This window comes from Carcharodon carcharias, chromosome 3 (assembly GCF_017639515.1).
Source record: "Carcharodon carcharias isolate sCarCar2 chromosome 3, sCarCar2.pri, whole genome shotgun sequence".
Classification (NCBI taxonomy): domain Eukaryota; kingdom Metazoa; phylum Chordata; class Chondrichthyes; order Lamniformes; family Lamnidae; genus Carcharodon; species Carcharodon carcharias.
Genome location: NC_054469.1, coordinates 213,780,610 through 213,799,165, shown reverse-complemented (window position 1 = coordinate 213,799,165; position 18,556 = coordinate 213,780,610). Strand labels below are relative to the sequence as shown.

The 18,556-nt window shown below is 43.0% G+C and overlaps 1 protein-coding gene across 3 annotated transcripts in view; it reads right to left on the bottom strand.

The window, feature by feature from the left end:
• Nucleotides 1-14,102, bottom strand: part of LOC121275618 (MARVEL domain-containing protein 3-like) — a 40,634-nt gene extending 26,532 nt beyond the window's left edge. Inside the window, exons 1-3 of one of the 3 annotated variants that reach the window (XM_041183090.1) lie at nucleotides 14,074-14,102; nucleotides 10,272-10,510; nucleotides 6,253-6,422 (exon numbers count right to left, since the gene is read on the bottom strand). In XM_041183090.1, the coding sequence (XP_041039024.1) occupies nucleotides 6,253-6,422; nucleotides 10,272-10,474 (373 nt within the window). In that variant the 5' untranslated portion in view covers nucleotides 10,475-10,510; nucleotides 14,074-14,102. The other 2 variants (XM_041183088.1, XM_041183089.1) reach the window with 2 other exon arrangements.
• Nucleotides 14,103-18,556: the final 4,454 nt, after the last annotated feature.

Here is an 18,556-nt window from a genome sequence, read left to right as displayed (position 1 = left end):
CTGCAAATCCTTCCAACACATGCCAATGGCAGGAAGAACGGGAGAGATTCCTGGTCAGCCATGTAATGGAAAGAGTTGCAGCCTCTACCATCACTACCCTTAGCTTCAGACTACGGCATGCAAGTAAAAGTCTATGTTGCCGCACAAACTTAGACTCCCAACATGGACTCCCCGAGTCAACTATGACACACTACCACCACCACCACCACCACACGTTATACAGTAGGATAAAGTGGATCTTTCTGTAAACTGCTAGAAAATATAAGACACACTACCAAAATGTCACATTGTAAGATTTTTGATGATTTCACCACAAAAGGAGCTTGGTGTGATTTATACTCAAACATTATTGGAATTAAATTTCACTTTCAGAGGATTAATTTCTCTAGCAGGAGGGTTAGTTGATATATTCAAGCCAAATAAACAATTTCATGCCATTTTGCTTCTGGATAATGGAGTATTGAGGCCTCGCTGCTGGAATTGTCAAGATGATCTTGTTCATTTTGGAAACAACAGCAAGCTTAATGTATGGAAGTCAACCTAGTCCCAGAGGACCACAGGCTGCTCTCTCATTAAAAAGAGAGAAACGACTGGCAGTGAGTTTAACATGAGGATCACCACACCTCAGGCAAAGGGCAAGGTTGAGACTTCATGGATGAACCCACACTGTTGGCATCACTCTGCATCACAGACCAGCGTTCAGCCAACTTAGCTAACTGACCCCCAAGGCTCAATGCAAACCTGAGGAACAGCACTGCATCTTTCGATTAGACAACATACACCTTTCTGACCTCGACAATGAGTTCAAAAATTTCAGGTCATAACCTCTGCCCCCAGTTTTTCAGACAACAACTGTAGATTACTCTTATCTTTCTTGCCCCATTGCCATTATCGTTTTGCATTGTACCATCATCCCTTTGTTATTTAATCTCTCCTGCATTCCATCCTATCACAGAGCTTCCAGTTTATTCTTTCTCCTTCCCCTGATTCTGTATTTGCTTAAAGCCCAATACATCTCTAACTTTTCCATTTCAAAAAAAAGCCATTGACCTGAAGCATTAACTCTGTTTCTTTCTCCACAGATACTCCCTGACCTGCTGACCACCGGTAGCATTTTCTGTTCTTAAATTCATTTTCTGGGCACCGCTGCAAGCAACCCAAGAGATAGTAGGAAAGCAGAGTTTGTAGTTCACGTCTGTAGAGTTTCTAACTGACCCTTCAGCATCTGCAAGCATCAGGATGCTGTGAACCCTGGGACGTGGAGTTCTTCACAGGCTTTTACCCTGCGATGGTGGTCAAGCCTCTGAGAATGCAGAACTACAACTCCCAGAATGCTCTGTCCACCCTACCCTCCAAAATGGCATCTTGAGAGAAAGCAATGATCAGTGGATGTGAAGTAAAGGACTTGCATTTATTTAGCGTTTTTCACAACCACCACACATCTCAAAGCGGTTCACAGCCAATGAAGTACTTTTGAAGTGTAGTGACTGACGTAATGTAGGAAATGTGGAAGCCAATATGTGCACAGCAAATTCCCATAAACAGCAATGTGATACTCTGGTTTTGTGATGTTGATTGGAGGAATAAATGTTGTCAAGGACACCAGGAATAATTCTCCTGCTCCTCTTTGAAATAGCGCCATAGGGGTTTTTCTACATGACCAGAGCAAACAGATGGCGTCTGGATTTGATGATTCATCTGAAAAATAGCAGTTCCGACAGTGCAGCACTGCCTCAGTACTGCACTGGTGTGTCAACCTTGATTTTCGTGTCCAAGACCTGGAGTAGGACTTGAGCCCAGGCCTTGTGTCTCAGAGGATGGAATGTTACCAACTGACTCAGAGCTCGATGTTCATATAAAACAAGAACATGAAGCACAGCAAATCAAACCTTCCCCACTGGATGAGGTTTAGAGGGAACAACCAAAAAAAAAAGACCCACAGTAGTTTAGCAGCAAAGTTTTAGAAATACAGTGAAAATTACAGCAAATTTTGAAATGATTTAAAGCCAATGTACTTTCAGCTTTCCCTCCCCACATTCAAAACTTCTCTCATCAACCAAGCCTCAGGTCCTCCTTCCGAACTCTACTACTCCAGTGACTGACTGTTTTATTCATGCCCCAAGAATTCCTAATCCAGCTCTGACCTTTTGAGGCCTTAAAATAATTTTTGAAATCTTCCTTGGGCAATTCAATTCCCTTTACATGCCTGGCTGCCTCTTCCAACACTGAGCTGCAGGTTCCTTTTTACTAGCCAACCCTGATTGGGAAATTACCTCAAACTCCAGAATTGCTAAAAGCAGCAAAAAGCAAAAAGCCAACCTAAGTATGAGTTTAAGAAAGAAATCATGGACAAGGACACAAAACCACGAGGGCAGCCTGTCTTACTAAGCAAAGATGCGTCATCAGTGGCTCAGTTAATAGCATGTTTGTCCCTGAATGACAAGGTTCCAGGTTGGAGGACAAAAATCAAGATTGACATTCCAATGCAGTACTGAGGAAGTGCTGCATCGCCGGAGGTGCTGTCTTTCGGATAAGATGTTGAACCAAGAGCCTGCCTGCTTGGGCGAAGGTAGAAGAACAGGGGACTTCTCTCCAGGCCAATATTTATCCCTCAAACAACACCACAAAGCCAGATTATCTGATCATATCACATTGCTGTTTGTGGGAGCTTGCTGTGCATAAATTGGCTGCCCTGTTTCCTACATTACAACAGTGACTACACTTCAAACGTACATCATTGGCTGTAAAACGCTTCAAGACATCCGGTGCTTGTGAAATGCACAATATAACTGCAAGTCTTTCATTCTTTTAAATTAAATACAGTACTGTTTGCAAATGCCAAATGTTGTATATGAGTCAGAGCAAAGCAGAGATGACATTAGTTTCTAAGCGTGTAGCAGGTTTATTTACAAGAGTTTTAAAATATCTCTGCAATCATAAAATCTCTGCACTCATGCTTGTCCCAGCTCTAGCTTCTAGCAGCTTCTCCATTTACACAAGCTCGGAGTCCACCCCCAGGCTTAACCAATCAAGCACAGTGAGCATGGATCAGATACCAGACTCTCAATCAAACACAGAACAACTGAACAATTGAACACTACACTACCTGATCATACCGCCAGGAATATGTCTAACCAGAGTTGGCAATGCTATTCCTAGCTGGACCTTTCACAACCACAGGACATCCCAAAGTGCTTTACAACCAGTGAAGTACTCTTGGAGTGTAATCGCTATTGTAATGCAGGAAACACGGCAGCCAATTTGCACACAGAAACTCCTACAAACAACACTACGATAATGACTAAATAATCCGGTTTTTTTTAAACTGATGCTGATTGAGGGATAAATATTGACCAGGACAAACTCCCCTGATCTTTTTCTAAATAGTGACATGGGATATTTTACATCCTGCTGAGTGGACAGACAGGACCTCAGATTAATGTCTCATCTGAACAACGGCACCTCCAATAGTGTAGTACTCCCTTAGTGCTGCACTGGAGTGCAGCTTAGATTTTTGTGCTCAAGCCCAGAAGTGAGACTTGAACCTTCTGACTCAGAGGCAAGACCTGCTACCAACTGTGTCATGGCTGACACTCTATTCCAAGGTTCTATTATAACCTTCGAAAGGGGAATTTGAAAGAGCTGGGGGAGGGGGGGTGGTGGGGGATGGGACTAATTGGAGCTCTTTCAAAGAGCCATCACAGACACAATGGGCTAAATAACCTCCTTCTGTGCTGTAATATTCAATGATTCCATCTCCCTAGCAGCAGGGAATCCACACATCACTTGAGAATCTCCAACCTTGTCCTCAGACTCTTTAGAACTTGAACAAAAACAGAATTACCTGGAAAAACTCAGCAGGTCTGGCAGCATCGGCGGAGAAGAAAAGAGTTCACGTTTCGAGTCCTTCTGTCGAAGGGTCATGAGGACTCGAAACGTCAACTCTTTTCTTCTCCGCCGATGCTGCCAGACCTGCTGAGTTTTTCCAGGTAATTCTGTTTTTGTTTTGGATTTCCAGCATCCGCAGTTTTTTTGTTTTTATCTTTAGAACTTGGGTCAGTTTCAGATACACAGGGGTTTCCTGCACCCCTCTGCTTTTTCTACAACTGCTCACCTATTTCTTCTGCTTCTGGCCTTCCTCTGGCCTGCAGAGCGAGTGCCTTGCTGTGCCACATGTTCCACGAACCTTCTGTATGGTGGTCAACTTGTGCACCATCTCAACACTGTTCTGCTCCAGCAACAAAATCATCCAACACTTCATCCATGTGTACTTCTCCTGGATAGCGTGTGGGACCAGGAAAACCTACATCACGTATGCCAGAAACAACTTATTTCTCCCCCCCCCCCTGCCCCACAATTACATTTGCCATTTTCCTAGGGAGAACTCCTATTAGTTTCTAAAATGAAGTAAGTAGGTTTTTTTGTGTGCGGGTAGGAAAATTAGTGGTACTGTGCCATGAAAAATGTGGCAGATCTACCAGATGGTACTTCAGTCTCGAGGAGAAGCAGTATGCAAATTCCTGTTCATGATTTGTCAAACCGCTGCTTTGGCAAATTAGCAAATATGAGTATTAGCATTCATCCAGAATGCATCTAGTCTCTGGCACATTTCTTTTAAAAAGCTACCACTGAGTGGGAGTGCAAACATTGCAGCATCTCATAGAACACCAGGTTGTTGCAGACGAGAAACTCAACATCCTATAAATCAGGGCCCAAAAAAAAAGTCTAGGGTTGCCAACCCTGCAGGCCAGACCTGGGGCAAAATTTTTACCTCGGCGGGCGGGCGGGCATGTGCCCGACACACTCCAGCATAAAATGACGCACGTTGACGTTGGGCGTGCGTCCTGACATCAACGCGCAGTCCTGCGATATTTCGGTTGGCGGGCAAGCGCCAGAAACGGCAGCGCTCCAGCCGACAATTAAAAAGCCAGTCAAGGCCATTAAAGTCTCAGTTAACTCACATTTTTCATTGTCCGTCTAAGCTCACAGTTGGCGGGCAAACGAAAAGGCCAAGCAGCCTTTGCACTTCTTAGGAAACATCATCCACGGGTGGGATGTGGTTTCCAACAGCAATTCAGAATAAAATAAAAATTTAAACTTTTCATTAATAGCTCATGTGGCAGAGTCACATGAGGGGACATGTTTTATAACATTTTCAATTGGTTTTTTTTTGGAAAACTCTTCTCCTCCTTCAGGCAGCTGTGTGCCTCAGGGAGATTCTCAAGCGTGCACTCGCCCCGCTTGTCCTCCTCCCCCCCCCCACCCCCCGCCCCCGCCCGCACGGGCAGTGCTGTCGCTTGCGTTTCACACTGGGCGGGCCTCTATTGACCCACCAACATGAAATCGCCTTCCGGTCTCGATCTCGTGCAGCAGTCGGCTTCCCAACCACTGACGCCGAGCTTGCCCGACAAGGGCTAAATTCTGCCTTGGGGTCTCCAGGAATTGAAGGTCAATCTCAGGACACTGCTGTGAGCAACTCTGGAGAAAAATCATAGGGACATGAAAAACTATAGTTTTTTAAAAAAAATTTCTTTGAATATTTCTCTTTACCAGATATAGAAAAATTGAAAAAGGGAAAAAGATGGCTGTTTGGCTGACAGTCTAGCATCAACCAATTGGGTAATGAATCTTTCCAATTGGCGTGGGGAGGCTGTGTATTACAAGGATGGATGTGCTGGTGGACTAATGGCTGGAGCATGGGGGAAAGTCGTGTGATGAAACCTCCAGGGATACATTTAATTACAGTTGGCAACCCTATCACAGTCAAAGACATAGAGGATAATGATAAGGACAGCATGGAAATAAGAGATTAAGAAGATTTCAATAAGAAACTATACACAGTTGAAGAATATCGACCATGTGATATCACAGGTAAAAAATTACCCTATATTGGAATTTAGAATTTGACTCAGTTTATTGCTTATCAAAATATTGCAATATGGAAATATAGATAGAGGTCCTCTTGTATTGTCAGAACATGTGGACCTGAATATGAAATCTAATAGAATCGTTGTTTTACAAAGATGCACATGCAAATAAATTAATATGAAATACAGCTGAATATTTAGCCAACAGGAAATACTATTTTCAGTAAACCACTGTCACAAAAAGGCGGGTATTGACAAACTGTGCTACATCAAGCTTCCTCATATTCCCTGTATTCCCAAGATAAAAACATTTTGCATATCAGTTTAAAAATGGTATAGCAAGTTGCCATTCTCTTTAACTCAAGGTCAGTAATTTTATACATACCTCTTCTTGAGCACAAATATGAACATTTTGTCCCAAAGGATTCTTTTGGAGAGGTGTTAGTTTGTGATGCTGAGCTGTAATAAGGTGGTGATGAAGAAGATGGACGACTGTTGGGTTGAGCTGGTGGCAATCTAGGTGGTCTGGAGTAAGGCTCTCCTCGTGGATCATATCTACAGAAACAGAACATTTTAAACTCAGATCAAATTTTCAATAGTTTTCAAAGATTCATAACAGATCCAAAATTGACAACTAGACTTAAGTCACCTACTGTGACTGCACTTTTGGAAGAGTTTAATTGCTGAACAGCCCAATTTAGCAAATATTTCTGGTGTGAGGGGATTAAGACCTCACACTGTATATTTTTTATAATATATATTTGCTCTTCACTATTACTAAAATTTTTAACACCGAACAAGACCTTTAAAATGGCTGAAACTGTGTCCATTTGTGACCCCTGAATAAAAGAGGCCACAAATCAGTTTCAGGGGAACTCACACCTTGTTATCTCTGAGGAGCTACAAACAACCACTTGCGCAGCCCAAATTCAAAGGGAACTACACACAGGCCATTTGTATTTGATAACCTAAGCTGGCCCATGGAGACATCTCAAACAGTCCTTTTAACCCATAATGGCCGAGACATTATCAACCTGGAACACAAAGCCAATTTCCAAACACTGGTTAAACATCCTTTGTTGAAGGCATCGTGGAGAGATAAAAATCACATGACCTGGGCCTCTGGCTTGTTGAACAAGTAATATTGCCTTGCTGGGCTGAATAGCTCAATCTGCTGTTTAATATCTAACTAGCAGGCCACACTGAAGGAGCTCTGGCCCAGGTTAGATACCTGGCACCATCTACCCTGCTTCTGCTGGAAGCTCTGTACTATGTCCTACAAGACTAATTCATCTCTGCATGGCTATCTCATCGTGTGAAGCCAACACCACTAGAAAAGTGAATTATCCAACATTGGTTTCCAATCCACCAACCTCTATGAATGATTACCTCATTGGACTTTGATTCTTGATACTCTTGACCCACTTGAAACAATATTTCTTTTCTCTGCGGTCTCTGTACTGTAAATCTTTCCTTTTCCCTATCCCTCCCTTTACTATTGAATACGAGGGGGATGTTGTGAACCCTTTGTTCACATTTTGAGTGTGCGCAAGTAAACTAACCCTTTGACTTCATCCTATTTTGAGTTTGCCATGGGATTGGATCGCACCAGAACTGAGGAGTTGGGAAATATGGAGGAGAACTTAGTGCTGTTTACATTAGCCCCCCTCCTGTCTGTAACACCACATTACTGCATACAATATTGTGGCGTACCAGTACTCCAGTAAATCATTTCTTTTCATAAAACCCCTTCAATAAATACCCTACTTTTTTTCTTCTAATCTTTCATCTGCACTTTTAACTCGCTCTTACTTTTTCTTTAAAAAACGTCAGCTGGGGTGGATCAATTCCTTCCCCAGGATATTTTAACCCAAGTCAATTTGGAATGGCACTTGAATGTCTTTTTGTGGTTTAGGTTTGCCTGACCCATGATCAGTTAGATCACAGCCTCTTCTAACACTCATGGGGCAGAATTTTGCTGTTGGCGAGCAGGGGGCGGGGCCCACTCGCCGACGCATAAAATGACGCGGGATGATGTTGGGGTGAACCCCCAATGTCACCCCACCCCATTTAAAATCTTCAGGAAGGCGGGGGGACAGCAAAATCAGCCGTGGGCCCGCCGACCTGTCAGTGGCCAATTGAGGCCATTGACAGGATCATTAAAACAATTAAAGGACCTGCCTGTCCAACATTAAATAGAGAAAACATAAAACCTCATCCAGAGGCGGGATGAGGTTTCAAGCAGGGTGCTAAAAAGTTTAATAAAGTTTTACTGTAATTTATGGACATGTCCCATCTCATGTGACACTGTCACATGATGGGGACATGTTAGGGAATTTTTTTTTCTATTTTTAATCTTTTTAAAAGCGATCTCCCTGAGGCAGCACTTAGCCTCAGGGAGATGTGCACTCTTTTGTGCGCATGCCGGAAGAGCGCACTCTTGCTTTTGGGGAATCCCTGCCCCCACCTGCACAGGAAGTGCATAGCGCTTCCCGCCAGACATCACACTGGGTGGGCCTTAATTTGCCCGCCCACATAAAATGGCGGTGGGGCCCGCTTCTCCGACGGGTATCGGCTCCCCGCCCGCCCGACAGGCAGAAAATTCTGCCCATGGTGTGGTGAGCATGTGCACAGGTCCAGATACACATTTTTTTTTAAAATAGACAAAACCCAACTTTGAAAAAAATGCTGCAGATATTTGAGGTTACCCCGAAATGATTTGATCACACAGCATTCTTTCCAAAACACCAACCAGGAAGGAGAAAGACAGTTTTTTGAATGCACAGAGGGTCAACTTTCATTACAGTACAAAAAAAGCCATGGCTTGCATCATTTCTGAAATTTTCAATTGCCAAGATTCATTTTGTTTTAATAAATCAAAACATGTTCTACATACCACTTGACAATGGTTACTGAGAGCAAATAATTCCTAAAGTTTGCCAACCAAGTCAATTAAATCCTCCAAAGAGGAAAAATCTCGAGATCAGATATACTGCACTAGGATCTTTACCCAATAAAGATTTTGTTGACAGAAACTCCAGTGCTCCTCCAAGAAAAGAACTTGCATTCCTAAAATAACTTTCACATCTTCTGACAATTCACTGGCTTCACAAACAGCAGATAATTTTAACATTTTTTATAGAAGCAAAAATGGTGACCAATTTGCACACAGCAAGATCCCACAAATAGTACATGAACAAGTGATCAGACGATCTGTATTTGGTGGTGTTGGCAGAGGCATAAATCTTAGCCAAGACACCAAATATGTTTTTCTTCTTTTTACCTTCACCTAAACAGGCAGACAGAACCTAGATTTCAACTCATCACAAAGATAGCCCCTCCAACAACGCAGCACTCCCTTTGTACTGGACTGAGAGAACAACTGAGATGACATGGTTAAAACCAAAACAAAAACAGAATTACCTGGAAAAACTCAGCAGGTCTGGCAGCATCGGCGGAAAAGAAAAGAGTTGACGTTTCGAGTCCTCATGACCCTTCGACAGAACTTGAGTGAGTCCAAGAAAGATTTGAAATATAAGCTGGTTTAAGGTGTGTGTGTGGGGGGCGGAGAGATAGAGAGACAAAGAGGTGGAGGGGGGGGAGGGTGTGGTTGTAGGGACAAACAAGCAGTGATAGAAGCAGATCTATCACTGCTTGTTTGTCCCTACAACCACACCACCCCCCCCTCCACCTCTTTGTCTCTCTATCTCTCCGCCCCCCACACACACACCTTAAACCAGCTTATATTTCAAATCTTTCTTGGACTCACTCAAGTTCTGTCGAAGGGTCATGAGGACTCGAAACGTCAACTCTTTTCTTCTCCGCCGATGCTGCCAGACCTGCTGAGTTTTTCCAGGTAATTCTGTTTTTGTTTTGGATTTCCAGCATCCGCAGTTTTTTTGTTTTTATCTCTATGGTTAAAACCACGCTGGAGCTGGAATCCACAACCTTTTGACTCGGAGACAAGGGCTAGTTACTGAATCAAGCTGACACCAACCAAAACTTGTCAGAAGCTACATATTATGCCCTTCAAATTCACAATGTCACAAGGCATTTAAATCCCTGCCAAAGATAACCTGTATTGAATGTCCTACACCTTGTATTTCAACTTATTTTTCCATTCCAAAGTTTCTGCATACAAACTGCACAGGATGAGGACAGGAAAATGGCATATACAGTTCTATACTAAAATGGCATATAGAATTCTATACTAAGCAAGAAAGTAATTTATATAAAGATGCAAAACGGCATTGAATGTGAATCCAATAGTTTTATCATTTCATCTGATCTGAAAAAGTGGCTTTGAATTCTCACACACTAAAAATGTAATTAATGTTATATGGTTGATAAAATAAAGAATATATAAATGATATGATGGAAAACAAGATATAAAATGGAACCTACCTTTCACTGGAAGGGTACGATTGCCTAGAGGGATATGGTTTGCTTTGATGTGACTCCCTGGGATCTCTGTGATCTTCTCTGCTACGTCTACCAGAATGATTACTCTCAGCACCAGAACGATCTTGATGTCTTCTTTCTCGATGAGGTCTATTAGAGGGACGATTTCTGTCAGAACTTCTCGGAAGTTTATTTGCATCAGACATTTTTCAGCTTCATTTGTTCCCAGGTCTACATCAAATCTGAAGATGAAAGTACATTTACAGAATAGAGTCATAGAATGGTTACAGTACATAAAGAGGCAATTTGGCCTGTCATGTCCATGCTGACTCTCTGCAAGAGCAATTTAGCTAATCCTACTACCCTGTCCTTACTCTGTAGCGCTGACATTATTTGCTCTACACATGCTTATCCAATTCTTTTTTGGAAGCATCAAATGAATCTACCTCCCCCACACTCTCAGGCAGTGCACTCCAGATCCAAACCTCTTGCTACAAATTTCCTCATGTTGCCGTTGTTTCTTTTGCCAATCATCTTAAAAATCGATGCCCTCTGGTTCTTGACCCTCCTGCCAGCGGGAACAGTTTTTTTCTCCCTATCTACCTGTCCAGACTCTTCATGATTTTGAATACCTCTATCAAATCTCCTCTCAATTTTCTCTTTTCCAAATGGAACAGTCCCAGCTTCTCCAATCTATCCACAGAACTAAATGGTCCCAGACCTGAGGAACTTTCTTGTGAATCTTTTTGTTCCCTCTCAAAAACTGTAAGAACAGGAGAAATCGTATTTTTAAATAAGATCTTAAACCTTTTAATAATTGGTACAGAAAGATGAACACAAAGCATTACTAGTGAAACATGTTCCAAAAATTAACTGTTCAACCTTCAGGCAAACAACCAGAGTATTTACAATATGCCAAATACATCTCCATATTCTACATGTGGCAAAGGAACTTTGCACAGTCTGCCATAAAAATATCTTCATTCCCATTTTATTAATAAAATGTTTTTCATTATATAGGTCATTTGACATGGTGACAAATTTAATACCTGCAAACTATGTACAAGACTGTAAACTATACAGTAATCTACATTCACAAAGAGTGGTCAACATACAACTGATAATTATTATCAAGTACAAGAAACAATATTCAGTGAAATCTGTAGTTCTACAATATGAGTAAACATACTGCCTACACAATTGAGATGAAGTACAGCAAGAGAAAGAGAATTTCATTTTCAACATTTGCATCACTTAAATGAACAGAGCTTGAATGAACATTAGATACAGGCAGAATGTTAAGAGGCTTTATGACATGATACTTGACTGGTACTGGACAGCAACATGGCTGAGAACTCTGAAATGATACTGAGAATGGGAAAAGGGTGTTAATCCTGCCACTACAACAGAAACACATACTGTCAGCTAAACAGCTCTGTGGTGACTTCCTGACAGAAAATGTCAGAATTCTAAACGCTGTGTAAAAGAATTAAAATGAGATTCCTTCTATTTAAATTAGGGGGAAATACTTTTCAGTACATTACGTTGTGGTAAACAGAGCACGACAAGAACTTATATTTATTATAGCACCATTGACATAATAAAATGTTCCAAGGTGTTTCAGAGAAGCATTATAAAATATAGTATGACACTGAGCCTCATAAGGAGATATCAGGTCAGATGACCAAAAGTTTGGTCGAAGAGGTGGGTTTCAAGGGGGCTCTTAAAGGAGGAAGGTGAGGCAGAGAGGCAGAGAGATTTAGGGAGGGAATTCCAGAGCTTAGGGCCTAGTCAACTGAAGGTGGTGGCATCAACCGTGGGGTTATTAAAATCAGGGATGCTCAAGAGGCCAGAATTAGAGGAGTGCAGATACCTAGGAAGGCTATGCGGCTGGAGTAGATTCGGCGATAGAGATAGGCGAGGCCATGGGGGAGGGAGGGGCGGTGTGAATTAGAAAACAGGGATGGGAATTTTAAAATCATTTTAAAAAACATGTCACCAAATGGTTCGCATTTAAAAAAAATACTTGGAAATGCATGTGCTGTAACCTACAGAGAGCTGGAAAGCGGGATCAGACTGGACAGCACAGACACAATCAGCCAAATCCTTTAGTGGTGTAAATATTCTGCAGAAGCAACGATTCCCTTTAAATTCTATTACAGATTTTGGCGCCATATAAAATGCTCCTGTTGAAAGTGCGATCAAGATCCTGAACTATCACAAACAGTAATCTTTAAGACTTCACAGAGAATAATTGTATTTGAGTGATGGTTGGAAAATGTGAGCACTTCAAATACTATAATCCAAAATGTACTCTCCCTTTCAAAGGACATTAGGCCTGTTATTCATAGTTTCTTATTTCAGTTTGCAAGTTCAGCAGGTGCAGGACAAGTTGAAACATGCCAAAACAAAACAAGCAACACGTAAAAACAATTAGATCCTTTTGCAAAATACCCAGATTTATTTGTGCCATAATTGACTAGCAGATGAAACTTTTTTTTCAGGAAATAACAGAGATACGAGGCAGGAGAAGCTAATCTTAGTATAGACAATGCTACTACAGTGCTGCTATGTTATTTGACAACACCCTGCCGGTACATTCTTTAGCTGATGCTCCTTGTCTAGGGCATTCTCCCATTTCTTAACGTGGTAGAAAAGGATGGGCCACCAGGTCAACTTTAAAACGTGCAGAGTGCCTGGGACTCAATCAAAAGAAAGAAAATTTTCCCTTCGCTGTTCCCAATTGCCCAGTCGAAAGGAAAACAACCAGTCTGCGGATTTTGACACAGTAAACCTTTGGCCTTAGCCTGAGGTGAGGTGGAGGGAGGGGGGGGGGGGGGTGTTAAAAGAAGGGCGGGGGTTTAGTGGGGGCGCCGAACTGGGCCACCCCAATCCCCAGGTGTGCAGACAAACAGGTGAAGAGTAAATTAAGAGAACAAATCGGACCCGACACCGGGAAGAAGCAGCGGGGTTTCGCATTTGGGGCAGTGGCGGCGGCGCTCTCTGCCGCTTCCAGGTGATAAGATAGGCAGCAGCGCAGGTGGGAGCCACTCGGCCCGTCCTACCTGTGCTGGGGGAGATTCATAAAACAATCTCCACATCACCCGACTGTTCACCCCGAACGAAGTCTCAAATATTTATAAATGTGTATTACATACGTATGTGTATATATATATATATGTGTGTGTATCTATGTATATATGTGTGTGTATCTAAGTATGTATATAAATGTATGTGTGTGTATAAGTGTGTGTGTGTGTGTGTGTATCTATGTATATATATGCGTGTACCTATGTATGTATATATATGTGTGTGTGTATATATGTGTTTGTATCTATGTATATATATGCGTGTATCTATGTATGTATATATATATGTGTGTGTGTATCTATGTATGTATAAAAGAAAGTGAAGATAAAAAGGAAAAGGCAAATAAGCAAAAGAAAATGATCCGACCTCTGCTCAAACCGAGATAAAGTCCGCACTTTTCATCAGCAGCGCCTTGTTTGCAAACCGAAACCAGGCAGGTAAGCAGAGGGTAACTAACTGGTTATTCAGGTTGTCCGGGCTTCTCGTTGCAGCTACAGCAACACGACTGGCGAAGCTACCATTATTAGGACGACAGAAAATCTGATTAAAATGAAAAGGAACTTGCCGCCCTGCAAACTTCACAAAGAACCAAAAGCTGCTGCACAGAGTTCAAGTTTCAGATTAATGATTAAACCAGCGAACAAAACACATATCCCGGCCCGCGAGAGAAACCAGTCTCTAATTCTCTTTGTTCCAGATCTGGCGAGTTGCTCACCTGAATCTGAATCTCTCACTCTGGAGACTGAACCTTCAGGGGGCGGGAATAGCAGGAGGGCGGCTGTTGTAATTGCAGGTTTATTTTCCCCAGACTATGCTTCATTCATAACACTTGCAAAGGTGCAAAGATGCAATACTTTACACTTCAAATGTGGTAATTCATATGGTGCAATGCAGCCCAATTTGGTTAAATACTCTAGGGCAATGGAGATTTTGAAAACATTTTTGGTTGAATGAAGGACCTTCCTTTTCAAATGTGCTAGAAATCATAACACCTTGATAAAAGCAAAATACTGCGGAGGCTGGAAATCTAGAACAAAAACAAAAAATACCTGGAAAATCTCAGCAGGTCTGACAGTATCTGCAGAGAAGAACACTTTTTTTTGCAAAAATATACTTTATTCATAAAATATCTTCAACCACATTCCAAACCATTTCAAAATCACCATTACAAAGGTACAATCAGGTTCAACTTTTACAACATGTATCACGAGGTGCATCAGTACCAACAATGAATATTACAATCATTGGCAGACATTCATTTTGAGCTGTACAGCCCGAGGGGCTCTTCACAGTTCCCAGTCCCTCGGTGCACTGTGGCAGAAAGGTCTTAGGCAGCGACTCTTCCCCATTGCGCCTTTGCGGCGGCTGCCCCAAGCTTTAGTGCATCCCTCAGCACGTAGTCCTGGACTTTGGAATGTGCCAATCTGCAACATTCGGTCGGGGACAACTCTTTGCTCTGGAAGACCAACAAGTTTCGGGCAGACCAAAGAGCATCTTTCACCGAGTTGATGTTCCTCCAGCTGCAGTTGATGTTTGTCTTGGTGTGTGTCCCTGGGAACAGCCCGTAGAGCACAGAATCCTGTGTCACAGAGCTGCTCGGGATGAACCTCGACAGAAACCACTGCATCGCTCTCCAGACCTTCTTTGCCGAGGCACAATCTACAAGGAGGTGAACAATGGTCACTTCCCCACCACAGCCACATCGAGGGCAACGAGGAACACACTTAACGTTTCAAGTCCGAATGACTCTTCATCAAAACTAAGGAAAAATAGAAAAGAGGTGAAATATAAACTGGTTTAAGGGGAGGTGGGACAGGTAGAGCTGGATAGAGGGCCAGCGATAGGTGGAGATTGCTAAAAGATGTCATAGACAAAAGGACAAAGAGGTGTTGATGGTGGTGATATTAGCTAAGAAATGTGCTAATGGGGACATTAAGGTTGGAAAGCAGGATGAGCAAGGGACAGATTGCCCTAGTGGGGTGGGGGTGGGGTGAAGGAATCGAAATAGGCTAAAAGGTAGGGATAAAACAATGGATGGAAATATATTTAAAAATAATGGAAATGAGTGGGAAAAGAAAAATATATATAAATTATTGGAAAAAGGAGGATCGGAAAGTGGGTGGGGAAGGAGGAGAGAGTTCATGATCTAAAGTTGTTGAACTCAATATTCAGTCCGGAAGGCTGTAAAGTACCTAGTCGGAAGATGAGGTGCTGTTCCTCCAGTTTGTGTTGAGCTTCACTGGAACATTGCAGCAGACCAAGGACGGACATGTGGGCATTAGAGCAGGGTGGTGTGTTGAAATGGCAAGCGACAGGGAGGTCTGGGTCATGCTTGCGGACAGACCGAAGGCGTTCCGCAAAGCAGCCACCCAGTCTGTGTTTGGTCTCTTCAATGTAGAGGAAACCTCAGTAGACTAAATTGAGGGAAGTGCAAGTGAAATGCTGCTTCACTTGAAAGGAGTGTTTGGGCCCTTGGACAGTGAGGAGGAGGGAAGTAAAGGGGCAGGTGTGGCACCTTCTGCGGTTGCAGGGGAAGGTGACGTGGGGGTGGGTTGAGGTGTAGGGGGTGATGGAGGAGTGGACCTGGCTGTCTTGGAGGGAACAATCCCTGCAAAATGCCACCAGGGGTGCCATCGTGCTGGAGTTGGTGGAAATAGTGGAGGATGATCCTTTGAATGCGGAGACTGGTGGGGTGATAAGTGAGGACAAGGGAGATGGGCCGGACATGGTTGAGAGCCCTGTCAACCACTGTGGGTGGAAAACCTTGGTTAAGGAAGAAGGAGGACATGTCAGAGGAACTGTTTTTGAAAGTGGCATCATCAGAACAGATGCAACGGAGGCGAAGGAACTGAGAGAATGGGATGGAGTCCTTACAGGAAGGGGGGTGTGAAGAGCTGTAGTCAAGATAGCTGTGGGAGTCAGTAGGCTTGTAATGAATATTGGTGGACAGTCTATCACAAGAAATTGAGACTGAGAGGTCAAGGAAGGGAAAGGATGCGTCAGTGATGGACCATGTGAAAATGATGGGTGGAAATTGGAAGCAAAATTAATAAATTTTTCCAGATCCAGATGAAAGAATGAATACCTCGCGACCGCCGCTAAATGATCATACTCATTCAGCGCCCCCGAGTCTGCTGGCCACTCTTATGGCTTTAATTCCATCTTCCTGCCTACCTACACCAGCCACACACCACTCCCAATAACTCTTCACTCTTGTCAATCAAAAATCTGTCTAGCTCAGCCTTGAATATATTCAATCTGCCCCCTGGGGGAAGAGAATACCGAAGACTCTAATAAAAGCAAAAGGCTGCAGATGCTGGAAATCTGAACTAAAAACAGGAAATACCAAAAAAACTCAGCAGGTCCACCAGCATCTGTGGATCAGAGAGACATAGAATTAATGTTTCCAGCCCATTTGACTCTTCCGAGCTATAAGACAATAAACTCTGAGAGAAGAAATTCCTCCTCATCCCTGTCTTAAACAGGATATCCCATACTTATAATCTGTGCCCCCCTAGTTCTAGATTCATGCACAAGAGGAAACATCCTCTCAGCATCTAGTCTGTCAAGGTCCCTCAGTATCTTACATGCTTCAATAAGATCATCTCTCATTCTTCTAAACTCCAGTGAGTATAGGCCCAACCTGGTCGACCTTTCCTCATAAGGCGAACGCTTCATCCCAAGACTCTGAACTGTTTCCAATGCAAGTATATAACTCCTTAAATAAGGAGACCAAAACTGTACTCAGTACTCCAGATGCAGACTCACCAATGACCTGTACGGTTATAGCAAGACTTCCCTATTTTTATACCCCATCCCCCTTGCAATAAAGTACAACGTTCCTTTTGTTTTCCTAATTACTTGCTGTACCTGTGTGCTGATGTGATTCATGTACAAGGACACCCAGGTTCCTCTGTACTGCAGCATTTTGCAGACTCTTTCCAGTTAAATAACGTTCTGCAGTGTCTCTATCCTTGTAAGCACAGGAAGGAAGCAGAACTTGGAGCGACAAAGAGCATGGAAGAGCAGAAAAGGGGGATAGGGGAGCAGGGCAGTGGGCAGACGTATGAAGAGAGCAAGAATTCGATGAGTAGGGAACAGGGAGAGCAGGAGCATTGGGAGAGCAGAGAACGGGGAATCAAGAGAACTGGGAGAGCAGAGGACAGGGATAGCAGCAGCATGGAGGCACAGGAACACAGAGAGAGCCTAGGGGCTTGGGGCGGGAACAGAGCACACCTCTGGTCACCAACCATTCATTAATTCTTGGCTACAGCACTTTCACATTATTTGTGGAGCCCATGGAAAACCTCTACAGATTCCAAAGGATCTATGAATCCCAGTTTGAAAACCACTGCACTGGGGTGGGGTTGGGGTGGGGTTGGGGGTTGGGTGGGGGGGATCGCATGGGGGTTGGTGGTGGAGGACGGAGGTGGCGGTGGTGAGGGCTCAATCCACTTATGAATGCACCTACTTTTCCATTATATTAAACATTTCCTGAGGCGTACAGCCCCAGGGGCTTTATAATGGTTCCATGGGAAGGCCATAATCTGTCGCCTGTTCCCATTAAGACTACTTTATTCATTCCCAAACTATGGGCATTGCTTGAATAAGGACAACATTCAGTGCCCATTCAAGTGGGGATCGTCTGCCATTTCTGTTAACCTGTTAGGAGACAGGTTTTTGAGTGTCATCAACCCAAATGAAAAAAATCTTTAAGAATGTTCCATTTCTATAGGGGCACAACTAATGCAACCTAAATCATAAAAATACATCAGGAAGTCCTCAAGTGAATAATAATAATGGTATTCAGAATAGTTTGTTTACTTAGAGGAGATGGTGTTCCCATGCGCCTGCTGCCCTTGTCCTAGGTGGTGGAGGTAAGTGAGGTAATTTAGGTTGCCCTCTGAAAAAGAGTCATACGGACTTGAAACGTTAACTCTGTCTTCCTCTCCACAGATGCTATCAGACCTGCTGAGTTTTTCCAGCAATTTTTGCTTTTGTTTCATTTAGGATGCCCCTTTGAATCAAACAATAAGAAAACACTGGACTATTCCAGTGTCATTAACAAAAAGCGCTCGCCTTTTTAGAGAGGCACATCTAATAGAAATCTAAGCCATTCAAGATTAGGAAACTTGGCAAATCAAGTAATGTTGCCACCCCTACTTAATACATTCCATTCGTTGTGATTTGTTTAGGAT